Source organism: Triturus cristatus, chromosome 2_1 (assembly GCF_964204655.1).
Source record: "Triturus cristatus chromosome 2_1, aTriCri1.1, whole genome shotgun sequence".
Taxonomy (NCBI): domain Eukaryota; kingdom Metazoa; phylum Chordata; class Amphibia; order Caudata; family Salamandridae; genus Triturus; species Triturus cristatus.
In genome coordinates this window covers 632,669,017-632,687,351 of record NC_140581.1, presented here as the reverse complement: position 1 = coordinate 632,687,351, position 18,335 = coordinate 632,669,017, and the positions used below count along the sequence as shown (strand labels likewise).

Sequence of the window (18,335 nt, the reverse complement as noted above, 5' to 3'; positions counted from 1 at the left end):
ACTTCCCCTGCTCCTACCCCCTCTCCCTCAGCCTCATGATTCTGAACTATCTCCCCTGGATGATGACTGGGTTAAACACTGTTAGTTCTGAGCATCATCCTCTGCACCCAAGAACTTAATATGAAAACATCTGGATTGCTGATGTGCAGCGTACTATAAACTTCTGTGGATTTGTGAAAAATAATTCGAATTACAAACTGTGTGCTTCTTGTCCTGGATGGCAAAGCTTCTGGAATGGCCTGTGCTAGGCTTTTACCTTAGATACGGGGCAAACTCATGGCCACAGAAAGTAAACAGTCTGTTCCCCAAACTGTTGCTGTTTGTTCCCATTTAGTACTCTTTCTTTCTTTGTCTACTTCCTTTGCTCCTATCCCCTCTCCCCTGAATCTCTCCCCTTGCCTGCTACACCGCCTAGCCCCCTGTCCTTTGTGCCCTTTGACTAAGCACTCCTTCTCCCCTTGTTGGGGAAAGATCCAATATTTATACTCTGAAGTCTCAGCAAACCCGCTGAGAGAGTCCACAGCACCAAGGGAGCCACTCACAGTTGAGGTATGGTATGGCACACCTTGCCAAAGCACTCCCTCTCCCCTTTTTGGGGAAGTATCCAGTATGTATGCCTTGGAGTCTCAGAGACCCCTCTGAGAGAGTCCACTGCGTAAAGGGAACCTCTCGCAACAGAGATGGGGAAATGATACCACTTCCCCTGGGATCACAGCTTACTGGACTTTGGACGCAGCTTTGACTCATCTACCGGTTTGTGTCCCCGTCACCCCCCCTCCTCTTTGCATGCTGTGTCTCTCACCCTCCCCCCCCTCTTTCCCTCATTCATTCTCTGTCTACTTCCCCTGCTCCTACCCCCCTCCCCTGAGTCTCTACCCTTGCCTACTTTTTCCCTTATGTATATGTCCTTATTGTTTGTTTCGACCTTACATGTAACTATGTTGCCATGCTCTAATAACTGTAACCTTTATAACGATGTAACCTGCAACCTGCAACTATGGTCTGATACTCATGTAAAGCGCTCTGATACCTCCGGGTCTAGCCAGCGCTATATAAAACCTTTAAAATAAAAATAAAATAAGTAATGGTATTGTTAGGACATGTACAACATAGAAACCTTTCTTTTATAGCACTCATTGTGATGTTTGACAGTTGCCTAGTTGGAAAAGTGATTACTGATTCATGACGTTTTGGTCTATGCTACAAGTACAATCTACAATTTATTTTTCAATATAATATTGTGTGGAGTCTCTTTTGTGGTGTGTTTATTGTGTCACTGGTGTGTGAGTGTGTTGCGCAAAGGCTTTACACCTTGCCTCTGAGAAAATCCTGACTGCTCTGGCCAAACTACCAGGGAGTGAGCATGTTTTTTTGGCTGTGTAACTCCCTTACCCTGACTAGAGTGGTGGGTTATGCCTCCCTAGCCAACCGGAAACACCATTTCTAATACAGTTCTAATGTGACCTCTACAGAGAAAGACTTGAAGAAGATCAGCCCTCTCGGTCATTTGTTATTTTTATCATTCAAACCAGCACATATTTATCAATCATTGGTTGGATGTAACATGTCATTCATGAGGCATGCTATTTCGCCATTGATATTGCATGCCACTGCATGCCAGGCATGCCTTTCGTCAAGATATGCTGCCATACCCACAAGTCCTTGATAGGCATATCTCCCACGTACCTAAAGGACAATTTGCATTACTATTGTCCAGCTAGAACTTTAAGATATAGTGATAAGACACTCCTGACTGTCCCCTATATCCGCACTTCCAAATATGGTGGCAGGGCTTTTTGTTTCACTGCCACCACAGCTTGGAATTAACTTTGGCTTCATCTCTGCTGCTGCTTTGACTTTGCAAAGTTCAAAAAACGTTTGAAGACTTAGGTGTTCTAGGTTCTGAGTGTGTTTTTGTGTTTTTGTGTTGGCCGACGCCGAGATATAACTTTGGGTATGAGTTGCAGCGCTTTATCAAGTGGAAATAACATAACACTGATATACAGCCATTACTTTGTGTAGCAGACAGATGAATCCACATAGGCCTTCAATGTGTGAAATCGCGGCGATGTAATTGGAAAGAATGACCTTGCATGAAAAACATGTTGCACCCACTTTTGAAGGAACCACCCTTGCTGCTACACCAAGAGGGACCACCCAACTGCTCCAAAAGGCTTTTCTGAGCTGAGTGGGAGGCAGTGTTCCATGTTGGGTTTGGTGAGTATTTGTACACTGTCTCCCCTCAGCTGTTTGTAGTGAAGTGGGTAAGCAGACAGGCCAACCCTCATGAAGAAGTAGACTCTGGCACAGAGGCGGTTAAATACAAAGTCTATCTCGTAGTATTTTTTGGCAACTGCCAGGGAGGCAGGTTGACAAAAGCACCAGATGCACTGAAGCTAAGATCAATGCCATGCTCAGGATGTCCAGTTGTTGGTTCTTCAGTCCTTGCTACTCCCATGGTCATTTTATTGGAGCATGACAGAATAGAGGAGAACTCAGAAAATGCCTGGGGCGCAAGAAAAGCCATGTTGAGGCAAAATCTGTTACTGCTGCTTGACAGGAAACACTGTAAGGAGCAGGCGCATTTCTATTTGTTTTATGCCTGCCTGAAACACTTTCCATAGCTGCAACTCATCAAATGCTCAAGGAACAAACATACTGCCAGAGTTCATACTGGCACTTGTGTGGATTTAAGAATGCTACACTTTTGTGAATCTAGCTTTCTGTTCCTATTCATATTTTCTTCCACATGTTCTTTTTAACACTCAGTTATTCATCAATTCATGTTCTCACTCATTCATGCACTTATCCTGCCATCATTCATCCATTCAACTAGCCATGCAACCAGGTATTCTTCTGAAAACGCATTTGAGTCTGGCCCCCTTTCTTACCCCCTGCGATAAACCTTTCTTGGGTGCCTGAGAAACAAAATCAGTTAGGATCAATTTTGCTATTTACAATTACGGTGTAACCCATTTGGTCACACAGTAAAGCTCACAGTTAATAAGTATAGATTTATTACAAGTTCAAAGCCAAAGTAATTTAAATAAATCTCAGAAACATAGTATAAAAATACAGATTGCCAACCGAAAGCCAAATCGGCGCACAAAGTTTATCCTGAATAACAGAAAGCATATGAGGAATTCAGGAGCTACGGTACAAAGAATAATAAATACAGTTTGATAAGATTCAAAGTTTCGATCCTCCTGCCTATGATGCATGAGGAGATATTAATTCTAACTAACCTACACTAATTATTGCTAGATGTGAAAGCCCTAATTAGAATCCTAATTAGATCCAATAAAGTAGAAAGATGTCAGCACATCAGAACTTCTGAAGAGGTTCTTCAAGGAAAGAATACAGCATAGCATAAAGCCACACAACAAGAGTATCACATAGAGATCTGTACCTCTCATAGCCTGCAAGGAATCTGAGCAAACCTAAAGATTGTTGTCTAGTTATACCCATAGAAAGAACCTTCTAGAATCCCACATCAAAAGGTCTCATTAGTGTCCCTCTTCAAACAATACTCTTTGTCAGCCACACTCGTAACTCTCTTCTTTGATCCATATATTTGAGATGTCCTTGGATTCCATCTCCTCATTCTGCACAGGCAGTAATCCTCCCTTTGCTCGTTAGTCTTATCGTCCTTGCCAAAAGTACTCCCTTCAAGCTTCCCTATTTCGTTCACACAATGTGCCTTTCTCTATTCATTAGCTCGTACACAGCACTTGCAGAGGAGAGAAAAACAAAGCACCCGAAGCAAATATTCACATTGAAGGTTAAGCATTATGAAATCCAAATGTTTATGACTATGGACAACTTTAGCATGGCAAGCATCACAGCACACATTGTAACTGCATGATTACAGATACATAGACAGTCACATTCTAAATGTAAAACGCTAACTGAGTAAATACATTTCCCATTATATAATAAATGCAAGATATTATTTAAGAGAGTACATGGATTATGGAAGATCAACAATGCTATTCAAACCACATGTGTAGATATATATGAGAACAACAATTCATTGTTCATTGTAAAGGAAACGTTAATATTCACACACATATAAGTGTCAAGGGTATGCGGTAAATGCACTTTCTATATTGGTTTAAGTGCACTACACATCATTAATCATATGAAATCACACAAATATATGAGGCGATAAGTAAACATATATGCAGGACCACTGGAATTATGTGATTGTGTAGATGTGGCAATTTTTGCATAATTATAAATTAGCCTCATTTGCTACATAATCCATCATCTGCCACATAATTTGCAGATTTTAACAAAAAAATGTTGTCTCTAGCTCAAATGGTTCAAATGTTAGTAAAAATGCAGCGACACGTGTTGCGGCGTGGTGGAAGAATCTTTGCAAAGCTGATATGGATAACTTTCTGTTGCCTATTACTAAATTTGGGTGATAAATTGGTACTAATGGGGTGCAACCCCTACCCAGACAGTGTTACCAAGTTTAAAAATGAAAAAATAAATGAAGTAATACCATTACAAAATGTGCGGCATTATGCTGCATAATTAGCCTTTTCTGGCCTCATAATTTACTCAACACTGCCACATAATTTGGCCCTCGCCTGCTGCATAATTCCAGCGGCCCTGCATATATGTGGCTTAATTAATCATGAAAGGGAAGCACCAAAATGACGCTGCTCCATTTCCATCCATCCATCAATGCACTCACTAACCCATTCATAAAACCATGCACTGGCCAGTTTATTCACCCACCTGATCCCCCAACCAAAGGAAAAATGTCCACTTCCATCAACAAAGCCAGATCTCTGGGCTTTGTTAATGTTTGTTACGGTCGCTTTACAGTTGGTTAATAAGTGGTGAATACATAGTAGCCTATTCATAAATTGCATTTAGTAGGATTGTAGGAAATTGGGTTATGTATTGAGGGTGGTGAAACCCTAATAAAGCAACAAACACAATTCCTGTCAGGGTGAAGTCACAAGAGACCCCCAATAAACCTGTGCTTAACTCCCTGGTAGCTTGACACAAAGCAGTCCGGCTCAACTTCGAGGCAATGTGTAAAGTAGTTATGCAGCACTTCAAACAGTAATGAACTGAAAACACAACAAAAAATGCCACACCAATCTACAAAAATAGAGGAAACCTTAATAAACGTTTTGATACCAAAATGACAAAAACACAATCAGTAGAACAGGAGATATGGATTTTAAAGATGTAGGTCAAAATAGTGCATAGAAGCTCAAAGCACCATCCTTGGTTATTTGTTCACACTGGACGCGATGGAGCGTGAGCAGGATACAGGGATACAGGGATCAACTTAGGCCCACTGTACAAAGGCTTACAATGATAAGTTCTATATCAGGGATGCATTGTGAAGCAGCGGTTCTGAGGCCCTGCAATGCAAGGTCTTGCGTTGTGGAAGCATTTCGCAATTGCGGTTCTGATATGTAGCTACAAGGAGATGCGCAGTGCTGCATCGGTTCTGCATGAGAAACCAAACCTGTGGCAGAGCAGAGCACCTTCAGGCCTACTTCCAAGGGTGCAGGACTGGAGTGGCACCACTTGAGGGTCAATACACATAGCAGACTAGTCAAGGTGCTAGGTTCAATTCGTTTGCAGCTTTTTCTGACCCTTAGGCTCTGATTAGGAGGCCAGCCAACTAGCCATTGGAGTCTCTCTGGTGGTCCGGGGTTATAAATGCAGGTCCAGTCCTTTTCACTCAGCAGGGCAGTAGAGCAGCACAGTAGCAGTCCTTGTAGCAGAGCAGCATAGCCGTCCTTCTGAGACTCCAACAGGTCCAGAGGTGTACGGAAGAGTTGGGTTTGAGCGTTTAATATGTTTATCTGGTGCCAGCATTAAAGTAGGGGAAGGTACTCGAGGTTCCCGCTCCAGAGGTGTTTGGAATTTCCTGCCTTCCTGCTCTGGCCCCAGCATGTCTGTGGGCAAAAAAAGAATAGTGTCAGACCCTTTGTGAGCAAGGCTTATTTGTGTATGCAAGGGAGTGCTGTGGAATATTAAATGTTGTATGCTGGAGGTGATGATGCATGGAAAGTTGAGGTGTATGTGCTTAGGTACAACTGGAGGGAGGGTGGACCTCTGACAGGAGCTATGAGGCTATGGCTGTAACCACAGATCTAAGATATAATAAAGAACTTACCTTCTGCCCTTCACTACAGCAGTATTCCTGTCTGCTTCCTAATCCTGCTCGAAGATTTACTTATGTTAATCTTTGTCCAAGTAAATCCTTCTACTAGTACTGACCCAGCATTTCTGAATTAGAAAAGTTGATTTGCATTTGTAAATATAATTATTTTCCCATGTAAATCAAACTGACAAACACATATAGCTTTGAGAATAGAATCAGCTTTGCTTCATGAACTGACTTTTTTCTGCATAACATTTATGCAAGTCAAGGATGCTAAAAATCCAATAGTACCTATGATTCCAAAAGTGGTTTGTTATTATTTTTCCCTGTATTTCTTTAAAAGCATGGGGACAGATGTACAAAGATACCAGGCAATGCAGCGCAGCACCAAAAGTTGCTGAGCTGCATTACGTGATGAGGAGAGAGCAGGACAGTGCCACATCTACAGAGCTATGGCATTATCCTCCCCTCTCCCCAACGCTGGCGCACAATCAGGCTGCTGTGCGCCATGCATTCACCTTTGCACCATAGTGTAAGGGTGTCTGTGTTAGTCTAGCATAGGTTTTGTACTGGAAAGTTACCCTTCCAGTACAAAAAACAATGTTAGACTAACCTTAAAACATTTTCTCACTTTGTGTGTGTGCTGTCCAGAGCAGAACACATGTAAAGTCGGAATAGAAGGAGAAATAAAAGTATTTGTCTTTTTAATGCCTGCTTTAAATTTGCATTTTTTGTGTGCAAACCACTGTCTACTATTTTAGTAGATAGGGTTTTGCATCAAAAATCATGGGTGGCAGCACAAGAACGCCCATGTACCACCTATGCAATGCCCCGGTGGAGCAGAGTAACACAAAGCAGAGCTTTACGTTTCTTTTAGGCAACTTTGCAGAGCAAAACAAGCTTTGTGCTGGAAAGTTAATCCAACAAAAAACATTTTCCTTTGGTTTGAATCACTTTTGTAACACAAACCCAGCAACAGGTTAGTAAATCCGGCCCTTGATGTCCATGCAGTATCCAGGGATCTTTATTTAGACTTGCAAATGGCGAAGCATGTTAACTGTAAACTTCTTTCATACTTGAGGACACTTCACAACAGCTGCCTCTCCTTCCTCATACCCCAATAGCTCTCTGCAGACTTCAACACAGTGGTCACCTTGCCTGCCTTTCTCTACAACCTTTCTTCCCTTGGAAACTCCAATATGGCACTAACTTGGAGAAGAGCCTGCCTCTTCATATCCAAGTCCATAAAGCACACTTTATCCACGAATGTCACCAAGGACTCAATCCTTGGTCCTCTTTGTTTTTCTACAGCGTCTGTCACACTACCTGTCCTCAACGTCTTTACTGCCACCACTATCAGATGCTCCTCTTTCAGACAAGAGCCTTGAATTTCACTGCTACACCTGGATGAGACCATCTGATATTCAGAGACCATCCGACCGAAGAGGGCATTTTTACATGAAAATGGCACCGCGGTTTTGCTGTGCCAAGCTGCGTCATTTTCAAAATGCAGGGATGCACCGTATTAACAAGAATACGGTGCATCCCTGTGCTCACCCCTGCATCGGCGCTGAATAATCTGCCTAGCACCAATGCAGGCACCCTTGCACCATGGTGCAAGGGTGCCTGCATTGCAGCGATGACTGTGTATTTGCAGGAAGGTACACCTTCCTGCACAAAAACAAACATTAATGGCATTTTGCTCCTAGAAAGAGCAAAATACAAGGATAAATAAAAGTATGCCACATTAACGCCTCCATTTGAAAGGCGTTCGTTTTTGGCGCTGCCTCAGATTTACAGATCCTTGTGAATCTGGAGCAGTGTAAAAAAGCCATGGGTGTTGCTGAGAACGCCCACAGCAACACCCATTGAAAACCCCCTTTGCCGCAGAAAACTGCGTTGCAGAGGGACATATTTACAAGGCTGTGTTAAGCCACGCAAAGTGACTTAGCATGGCCTTGTAATTATGGTCTAATATAGACTGCCACTGGAGCCTCAAAAAAAGTGACGCTCCGGTGGCGCTAGGGTCTTGTAAATATGCTCCCGGGTGTTAAAGATGGCACTCAAGGTCTCACTTCATAATCTTGTTTAACTACAGAAAACAATCCACAACCAATTAACTCTTTCGTTACCAACTCCGCTTGTGGCACCTTCTCACTAGTGACTGCTTTACGTTTAGAAGGCAACAGAAATTATGCTAGAAGTCCAAAAAATAAATAAAATGAAATTGTCATTATATAGGCCATGCACAAGCAAATGGCAGGAGAGGGGTCACCAGGACTTACAATCAGAAATGCTCAGTAAAGAAAAGAATCCCAGCCCAACCCCAACCCCAAAAAGAAATGGACATAAATGCAAACAAATAACTGTATATTCATGCACTCATTCACTCATTTTAAAATCAAGATATTGAACCCTGTGTGGTCCGTTTTTAAAAGCTACTTTTATATAGTTGTGTTTTATTAGCTTATTTTAGGTACTCAAACTGTGTTTTCTTGTTAGTTATATAATTTCCAAAATCCTCGCATAGCTTTTTTTGTTCTCCTACACTCTGTTGCAGTTACTAGTGCACTCACAATAATCGATGTTTGTGTGAACCTCTTCTCTCTAATAGTTTGCTATTCACAGTTGATGAGCTCTTAAACTCATCTTCATTTATTTCTCACTGGCTTGAAAAAGACTGTCCTCCATGCAGATGTAGATGAAGCCATCGTGTGCATAAATTTATGAATGGGCGGAACAGGCCAATTGAAAGGCCACAAGACTTCTCGCACAATTCCCATCTTCACCTTCTATTCACACATCCATCAGTGTTGCAGGTGGTAGCCACCTAATGTTTTTGCAGCATGTATTGGCTTTATTAAACAGTGCCTGTGCATGAGCAATATAGAGCTTATTCTTTTGCCTTCACTACTATGCAATAATTAGTAGTTAGACAGTACGTAAATATTTAGGGGCCTAGTTAGAAGCCCTCGCGCCGCCGGTGCGTCACTTTTAATGTGGGAAAATGTAACTTACCGGTGGTGCAAGGGGCTTGTAAATAAGCCCCTTAGTACTTCTGGAAAATTTTATTGCGGTTGGAGTACCCTGAAAATCCATTTAAAAACAAAATTCCTTATGCTTCTTGACGAAGGCCCGGGACACTCATGTTAAAATTTGTTGTCAAAAATATTCAACGATTGGTTGGTGTTTTGGCCAATCAGATAATGTGCATTCTCTTCTGAGAAGCTGAGTATATTTCAATGTAACATGTAATCTATTCCACCACGCGTTAAATTACACCAAAGGAGAAATGTCATTACATTTGGTACTGTTAAACCCAGCCATACCAGTCTCACAGCCATGGCTGGGGTGGGCACCTTCTTATGCTGTATGTAGTTTGCCAATCAGTGGTACAACTTCAGCAAAATCCTAGGGCTAAAGACAGGGCATGAAATCTCATGCCTTTTTGACATTGATGACTTGCCTTTAACCTAAAAGTAAGCAACATCATGCCTCCTTTGAACATGATGATGGCCCATGGTACTTTTTTTTAACAATAACCCTAGGCCATAGTATGATAGTATGATAGTAAACAGGGAGCAATTACATGCACAAACACCAAGATCAAGATTTGGGGCCTGATTCACGAAGGGCCTCTGTACTCGTGGCAGGCTTCCGCACTCGCGAGGAAGTCTCGGGCGGGGTCTACGCAATGAGAATTCTCATTGCAAAGATTCCGCCCCGTTTGCAGATCCTGCCCCACGACTGCAGGGCTTCTGCCACGAGTGTGGAGGCCCTTTGTGAATCAGGCCCTTTGACGGTATACCTGGTTCTAAGAGCCCTCTATTAAAATTGGTTAAATGAGAGGAGCTACAAGGCAGTGTACAAGGTTTACAAGCAACACCTGATTCAGACGTAGCAATTGCATCCCATAGGGACTCATATATGATACTCCTGGTGCATCTATTTCACTGTCCTATGATTTGGAAAGATGTTTTTATAATAAATGACGTGTAATGGATTCTCTTAGTCACATTTTCTGCCCCATTTTAGAATAGACCAATCTGTTAGAAGTGTACTAAAGGTTCTTGTGTTTTTTTGCAGATGGATAACAGCTTTGAAAATTTCAATCAGTAAATGGCTCCCTTTACACCAAGCCATTCAAGACTTCATGAACCGACCCTTGGAGGAAACCAGAATGTGAAGGAAAAGACAAATTTTAATCATTTTGTTGGTTGCGATGGACCAGCTGTATGTATTTAAGGCGCCATGTTCATCGCAGGGCATATCTATGCGAAAGCATTTAATAGAAGCTACAGCACTTTACAAAGTACATTCTACAACAATCCCCAAAAACTATAACTCAAATAGAAAAATAAAATGTGTTTTTTATTTGGTGTTTGCCAATTGTCTTTTATAGTTTGCATTGCCTTGTCATATCTATGTAAAGGGGATTCCCCCTTGGTGGTATGACTTTTTATTGACAGTGATGGAGCAGGGATTCTTAAATCTCAAACGTCGAGTGTAATCATCATACAAACCACGCCACTGGTCGCATGGATTGTTTTGGTTAGCGTGGATACCTAGGAGCAATCATTACATTTCCATAAACATTGAAGACCAGTGGAACTCCACAGGGAACAACAAAGAGAATTGCAATAAGTTTAAAAGATTTATTAACAAATGTAGTTAAATTAAGGTCATTAATTTATTAGGGATTCAGAATTAAGCATCGTTATCACAAGCCTAAATAGTCCATGAGTCGTTCTTTCAAGATAAGGAAAAATAGTACATTAACAAGAACTGTGCAAAGAATACAAAATATGCAAATAGTGCATTCCATACAGGGAAACCCGAATCTAAATTAAGCAGGTATGTGTGGGGAAAGGGAATTTGGTTAGGCAAATAAAGTAAGATGTCAGTTTCAGAAAACCAAATAAAGGTCTCTGGCGAGAGAACATGAATGCTTAGACATTAAGGCTTTGAATTTGGGAGGTGGAGATCAGCAGAGTTGAGAAAGATCTCAATTTGAAGCCATCAAGCATCTCCTCACTAGTCTAAGGAAAACACACTATTAGTATTTAACAAGGTACTAGCTTGCAACATTGCAGCTCATTCTCATTCTCAGGAGCCAATCATTTTACTTCAGACTGTGGAAGTAGGGAAACGCTTCTCTTTCTCTGGGCAATGCAGTGGTCCATGCATGGCTATTTCCTTGAATTAAAGTCCACATGGAGATAGACATAGGAGCAATCATTTACATACATTTTTCATAATCAGGGAAGACCAATGGAACTCCACAGGAAATGAAAAAGAGGGCAGCTCACCATTAGCCCCATGACGTGTGCCACTATAACTCAGGATTGTAACCCCACCTCATGTTAACTCTGATTTTAACCCGTGCCCCAGCAATCCTCATTCATGTATTAATTTAGCCCCAGAAAGCTGTCCCTTTGTTGCATTACTGGCGAATGTTCCTAAATTGGAGGACCCTAGAAGAGAGTCCTGTGTTCAGCTCAAGAATAACGTTTCTCACTGACTATCTGGTCACTCAAATTTCTCCTTGCAGGATTATCACAACGTCCTGATAGTTCGTCGAGTGGACTGGGTTGGACCCATTGCCAAGACCATTTGTGGAGTTTGTATAATAATAACCTTTAGCTACCCGCTACTTGCTGGTGTGTCCTTCTTCAGCAACGCCAATCTTTGGCCACAGAAGGAAACATATGTTTGCTACCTTTAGGTTTCTTTTATAGGTACATACAAATAGCCATGGCCCAACATCTGTCACATGCTCACAATTTCCACCGTAGGGGTGCAGACCTCAGTATTCCCTGGCGGATTTAAATGACATGGATTGATGACAACAGCACTCCGATGACTTGAACCACTCCTAGAGGGGGACAGCACAGTTTTGGAGCATATTTAACTTTGTTACTCTGACTGAAAATAGGACTGTTACTTCATCTTCTCCATGTAGTGAGCCCAAGGGAGTTACTGAGGATGATTATTCAACCTCTAATACCATCTTACCCAGACTTGTCAACGGTGACCGTTCTGGCTATATGGTGAAATGGATTTGCTGAAACTGTCATGTAGTTCCAACAAATCTGTATAGTATCTGCATGTTAAACTAAGGGATTGGTGTCCAGACTAGTTCCAGACACCCCCAGAGGACATGTTAGTCTGTAGACCAGCTAGCTTAGAGTGCCACTATGAGCCCCTCTTACCAAGGCGCGAATAGTTTCTGGCAACTATTGAACATGACAACCCAGACCCCTCAGGGATCGTGGAAACTACACAGTACTTTTCGCTCAGTCACTCGTGCTCACTTAGTCTCAGAGAGATACACAGAATAAAAGGTGGGGTCGTTTTCAATAAGTTTTTATTGAACCAGCGTCGATCTAGTATAAAATACGTGAGCTGCAACAACCATTAGACAGAGACATATGTTTACGGATATAAGTACCAATAGAGTAAGGAAAAGGTAAAATTCTCCCATAGTGCTAAAACAATGAATATATGCAGGCATATAGATACATAACATTAAAATGCGTACTCCTATAATGTAAGCTCTAACTAGATGTAACAACATGTACCAAGCATGTATGTAGGTGTATAGCCAAGAATCCCCTTAGGATAGAGCCAAGCCCATTACCTGATGTGGGAGCGCGACGGACCCCGTGTTAGTCTCCAGATGGACACCCCGCGAGGGATGTCAGACCACTGTGTGCTGGAGCGTATGCGTGCAGAGATCTCAGCTGACGCGTTGTCAGCGTGTCAGCATGGAAGTCTTACTCCTCTATCTTACCCAGTGAAGATGTGGTACTTACATACCCAAAAGGTATCCTCAGGGGTTCTACCTAGATGTGTCATGGTACTTGTGGGCATGTCGGGCTAGGTTGACGATAGTGCTGACCCTTATACAGAGGTATTATGCAGAAAATGGTAATCCTGCTGTGATACTGAGAATCCTCATGTATAATAAATGAGGCTAGCTTTCAGAGAAAACCACACAACATTCATGCGGCACCTAACTAGGTAAAAGGTCAGCGCCAGAACCGTTATGTAGAACAATGGTAGGATGAATGTTGGTAAAAGGTCGTGCAACTACCAAGGCCTATATCATGGGACATTGGGGTTCATAACAGAACATGTCTGGCCTAACCTCTATGCTGCCTGATGCAGACTGGCTCTCCTATGTAGTTAGTTTTGAGCTCATCTTGTTACAAGAAACTTGGGGAGAGGTTCTCAAACATTTTGCACTGGGTTAGCCTGATAAAAGTGGCGCTAACCAGCACAAAATGTTTTTTCCTGATTCCCTTTCCAGTGCAAAACTTGTTTTGCTCTGGAAAGGACCCATATGTAACGCAAAGCAGAGCAAAACTTTGCTTTGCATTACTTTGCGTCAAGGGGTTGATGGGGGGGTTCATGAGCGTTCCAATGCAACCACCCATGCTTTTTTACACTAAATCCTATCTACTAACATTAGTAGACAGGAGTTAGCACCAGAAATTAACACAGCTGAAAAGCAGTTTTTGAAAAGGAGAAATGTTTTCATTTCTCCTTTCTCTCCTGACTTTGCATGTGTGCTGCACTGTGCAGCACACATACAAAATAGGAAAAGGTTTTTCACTTGTCTAGCCATAGTATTTTGCACAGGAAGAGTATACTTCTCGACAAAACCTACGGTAGACAAAGGCACGCACCCTAGCACTATGGTGCTAAGGTGTGTGCCTGGTGCACGGCAGCTGAAATCAGTGCTGGCGCTAGGGAGAGGGGAGGAGAGTGTCATACTTCTGCAGATATGGCGCTCTCCTGCTCCCTCCCTGTCGCACAATGCAGCGCAGCATTTTTGGTTGTTGCGCTGCATTCCGTGATACCTTTGAGAACCTGGTCCATAGTGTCTGGATCACCCAACTTGAGATGGACACCAAAGCTCTTTATGTGCCTGCCCGCCGATCTCTGAGGGGTAGGGCTAAGGGGGTATGATGGTCTTGGCTCGCACAACATGTAATTTTAAGATATACCCAGTACCCAGAAAGCATAAAGGGGTACAGATCCTATGGTTGGTATTTCTAAGTCAATTCACCTCTTGTCTTACTAGCTTTTACAAAGCTGTGGAGTCAAATGACTCATCCTATAGTTTAGATGATTTGTTTTATCCTGTGTATTGTCTCCGTAGAAGGTTTGTTTATACTCTTAATCATTTTAATATTCTAATTGTGCAGATTTTATTTCAAAGCTGGGCTCAACCCCACTATACTACAGCCTTCCCAGGTACAACAGGAGGTCTGTGCACCAGGGTTTTTGGATCGTAGGAGCTAAAAGCTGCTTAAGTATTTACTAGATCTTGGACTGCATAACGCTGTGGAACTATCTGGGGATATCGACTCTGACATCCCCACTTTTACTGCGAGGGGGCAAGGTTCCATCATTGATTATGATCCGGTTTCTCCCCAATCGATAAGCTCAAAACAATACTCAGCTCGGCTAGTGCTTTTAGTGAACATAATCCCATTGAGGTTCTTTCAATTCTTTTGGGGTCTGCCAACACTGCTTCCACAGTTGGGCCTATGGCAGTCTCCTCACATAATCAAGGGTTTAGGCCTAGGTGACGGGGTGTTGATTATTCCAAATTCCTCATCCCAGTGATAAAATCTCACCTACCTCTAAACACCTCTTGTCGGTAACCCAGTCCACCAATACCATTCTTCTGGCATTTGATCCCCTAAAAGCAAATATTAAAAGCAGTCTTCTGTGTCAAGCACAGACCTGCAACAACTCCAAAAGTGGCTGTTTGGGTACGGAGTGTAGGCTTGCCAACAAGCAGCTATGGGAAACGTTAACGTCAGTCCCTAGGGACAGAGTTAAAGTAGTGGCTCGCCAAGATGCATATAAAAAAGCCATTTGGGACAAACAGAGGGGAGTTAAACAGGAGATGCGGGACAGCTCGGTTGTAGCCACTGCTGTTAAGGACACAGGAGTTTTTAAATAATTATCAATCCCCCTAAGATGACCAAAGGACTGACTTACGGCTTGCGGTCAAATATTAATGCAGAGCATTGGGTCAATCACTTCAAAGACATTTATTGCTATTCGGGCCCATGAACTGTAGCCCTGAAGATCTACCCCCACCTTTCCCACTGTCAATTAAATTTGAAGTAACTCAGGTATGGGAGGCGATCAATGACAGGTCCTCAAGGAAGGTACTTGGGCCAGGCGGGGTCCCGACGGACCTATACAAGGAGAACGTGACGTTTTGGGCTCCCTTCATTGACAATGTGGCCAACAACACTGCCCTTAGTGTCTTCTGGAGTCTTGACACACAGCTGTGATCATTCCTGTATACAAAAAAGGCTGCAAAAATGACCCACGTTGTTATAGACCAATTTCGTTATCAGACTCCATGGTTAGAGATATAAGGTCTATTGCCCTAAATGGGATCAAGAAGTGGGCCAACCTTAACTGAGTAATTTCCCCCTTGCAATATGGGTTCAGGGAAGGGCTTGGCACCATAGAGCAATGTCTCAATCTTCAGTCAGTTATTAGTAAGTATACGTTTGCGAAAGGGGCTTCACTGTTTCTCTCCTTTATGGACTTAAGTAGGGCTTTTGATAGTCAACTGTAGTAAGCTCTGGAAAATTATTTCTGGCCTAGGGCTTGATGAGGACCTGGTTGTTTTCCTTCGGGCCTTACATTCTGTGTTATGTGCATCTGTTAGATATGGGCCAGGAGGTGAATGTACTGATTTCGTTGAGTTACGAGGTGTTCGCCAGGGCTGTGTCCTGGCTCCTATCTTATTTTTACTCTATAATAATGGCTTAAATGAATGCCTACAAACCTCAGGGAATGACATGCCCATGATCAAGCCAATCTCTGTCCCGGCCCTGCTTTATGCAGATGATGCAGTGCTAATGCCCCATACTCCAAATGGCCTGAGCTCCTTAATAAGTTGCTTTGCACCTTTATGGACAATTTAGATTTGGAAACGTGTGGCCCTAGAGCTGAGAAAGAAGGATCTTTCTGGATAAAAGGCAGGTAAATTAAACAGGCCACCAATTTCCTATATTTAGGTGTTGTGTTTGTCCAGAAATGTTCTTGATTGCCTTGCATAGCCAATCGATGCCTACATTTCTATCACTCTGTGGGGTTCCTGTTTGATATTGCAAAGGGAGTGGGCTGCAAACCGATCTTGCCCCTTTTAGAGGTTTATCAGCGTAAGTGTTTTCCAGTTTTAATGTACCGTGCTGGTGTCTGGGGGAATCGCTTTTTTCGGCACCGCCTCGGCCAATCACCTTCAACTCCTCACTTTCTCCTGCATGAGGAACTGGGAATAACGTACGTGTCTGACTTCATCAAGGTGGCACCCTTAGTTCTTTGGGTCTCCATCATTGTAGATTGCCTGAATTGTGAGAAGGGGTTTGCCATCCCCTGGCTGAAATATGTGTACGCAATGTCTTAAGCTATTGGCTGGGGCGAATTGTTCACATCGCTACACTCCCTAACCAAAGCTGACATCATCCAGGTCAGACAGCTTTACATGAACCACAGTCAATTAACCAGGGAACAAGAGGTGCTGAGGAAACCCCTTTTGCACGATTATTCTACCATTCAAAGAGTGAACAATCCTGAGCCATACTTGAGAAAGATCGCTCCTAGCCAAATTTCGGCTGGGGGCTATAATATTTCTACTATGCTTTCCCCTGGGCCAATACGACAATGGTTCCGTTTAGTTTGCCCATACGATAAGTCATATGTGCAATCCTTAGAGCATTTGATTTTTTTTATCTGTAAAGACTATGAATCCCTTACCAGAAAGTTTTTAAAACCTCTTTTTAAACTGTGCTGCTTTGAACGCTGCTTTGTATTTTTTACCTATGTTACCAAACATTTTGGTTTGTTTTAATGTTGGAAGCTTTTTAAAGTCAGCTCTTTGTAAATATAAATTACTGATTGTCTGATTTGCTGTTTTAATTGTACCTATTGTACTTATTTTACCCTATATGAAAGTCGGTATTTGATGACTGTAATGTTTTTCTGATTGTTTTTAAATAATCAAATAAAACCTTGATTGATTTAATTGACAAAAAGAATTGTAATTCGTTTTAAAAAATTTGGTAACATATTTAGTTAAATTAAGGTCATAAAGTCATTAAGTATTCAGTCTATGAGCTGATATTTCAAGGAAAGGAAAAATAGAATATTAACAAGAACTACGCAAAGAATGAAAAATATGAAAATAGTGTGTTCCATAAAGGAAACCCCTAATCTAAAGTAAGCAAGTATAGGTCAGAAAAGGGAATCTGGTTAGGCAAATAAAGTAACATGGCAGCTTCAGAAAACCAAATAAAGTTCTAATGAGACAATGTGAATGCTTATGCATTAAACCTTTGCACTTGGGAAGTGGAGATCAGCAGAGGTGAGAAAGATCTTCTCAGTTCGAAGTCAGCAAGCATCTCCTCACTGGCCTACGGAATACACAATATTATTATTCAGCAAGTCACTAGTTTGCAACATTATAGCTCATTCTCAAGAGCCAATCATTTTACTTCAGACTCTGGGACCCTCTTTCTCCTGGCAAAACAATGGTCCATACATGGCTATGTCCTTGAATTGTTACACTGGACAGACTGTTGGGTCCAGTCAGCTCTTTCGCCGAGGTGCTCTCTCATCCTGGCATCTTCTCCTTCTTTCAATGTGAACCTCACTATCAGTTGTCTAACACATAACAATAAACTATTCACTAGCTAACAAAAGGTATCTAGAAAAACTCTGCATCTGCAGTGGGAAATCACATATCATGCAAAACAAACGGAAATGAGATGTGCCGCCCATGTTCACTTCTTGTAATTGCTAAATGCGATCACCTCTAACAAATTATATGTTTAATATGCACGTTATTTAACAATGTAAATCCCACCTTCCTAATAAATGTGTTAATTATGCAAATGAAAAATTGTGCTCTTCCACCCAATCCCGATGAACTGTTCTAGCAAATTAATGCCTCCGAGGTTTAAATCCTAACTTTGGCATTCAAGGCTACAAATAGTATGGGAGTGGTGTCCAACCACTTTTTTTTGCCAGTCATTTCCTATAGTGAAAAGGGCAATATGGGGGCCCCTCAAAGCGTAAATGTATCTAAGTGTGAAAGAAAGTGTTTATAAGCAATGTCGTTGCTGTGGTGGACGGGTAGGGGGCCTGGTGCCCC

The 18,335-nt window shown here is 42.1% G+C and overlaps 1 protein-coding gene across 1 annotated transcript in view; it reads left to right on the top strand.

The window, feature by feature from the left end:
* Nucleotides 1-10,710, top strand: part of LOC146865704 (uncharacterized) — a 632,622-nt gene extending 621,912 nt beyond the window's left edge. The window contains exon 12 of the mRNA XM_085640187.1: nucleotides 10,229-10,710. Within this exon, the coding sequence (XP_085496313.1) occupies nucleotides 10,229-10,328 (100 nt within the window). The 3' untranslated portion in view covers nucleotides 10,329-10,710. The remainder of the gene's footprint in view (nucleotides 1-10,228) is intronic.
* The last annotated feature ends 7,625 nt before the right edge of the window (nucleotides 10,711-18,335 follow it).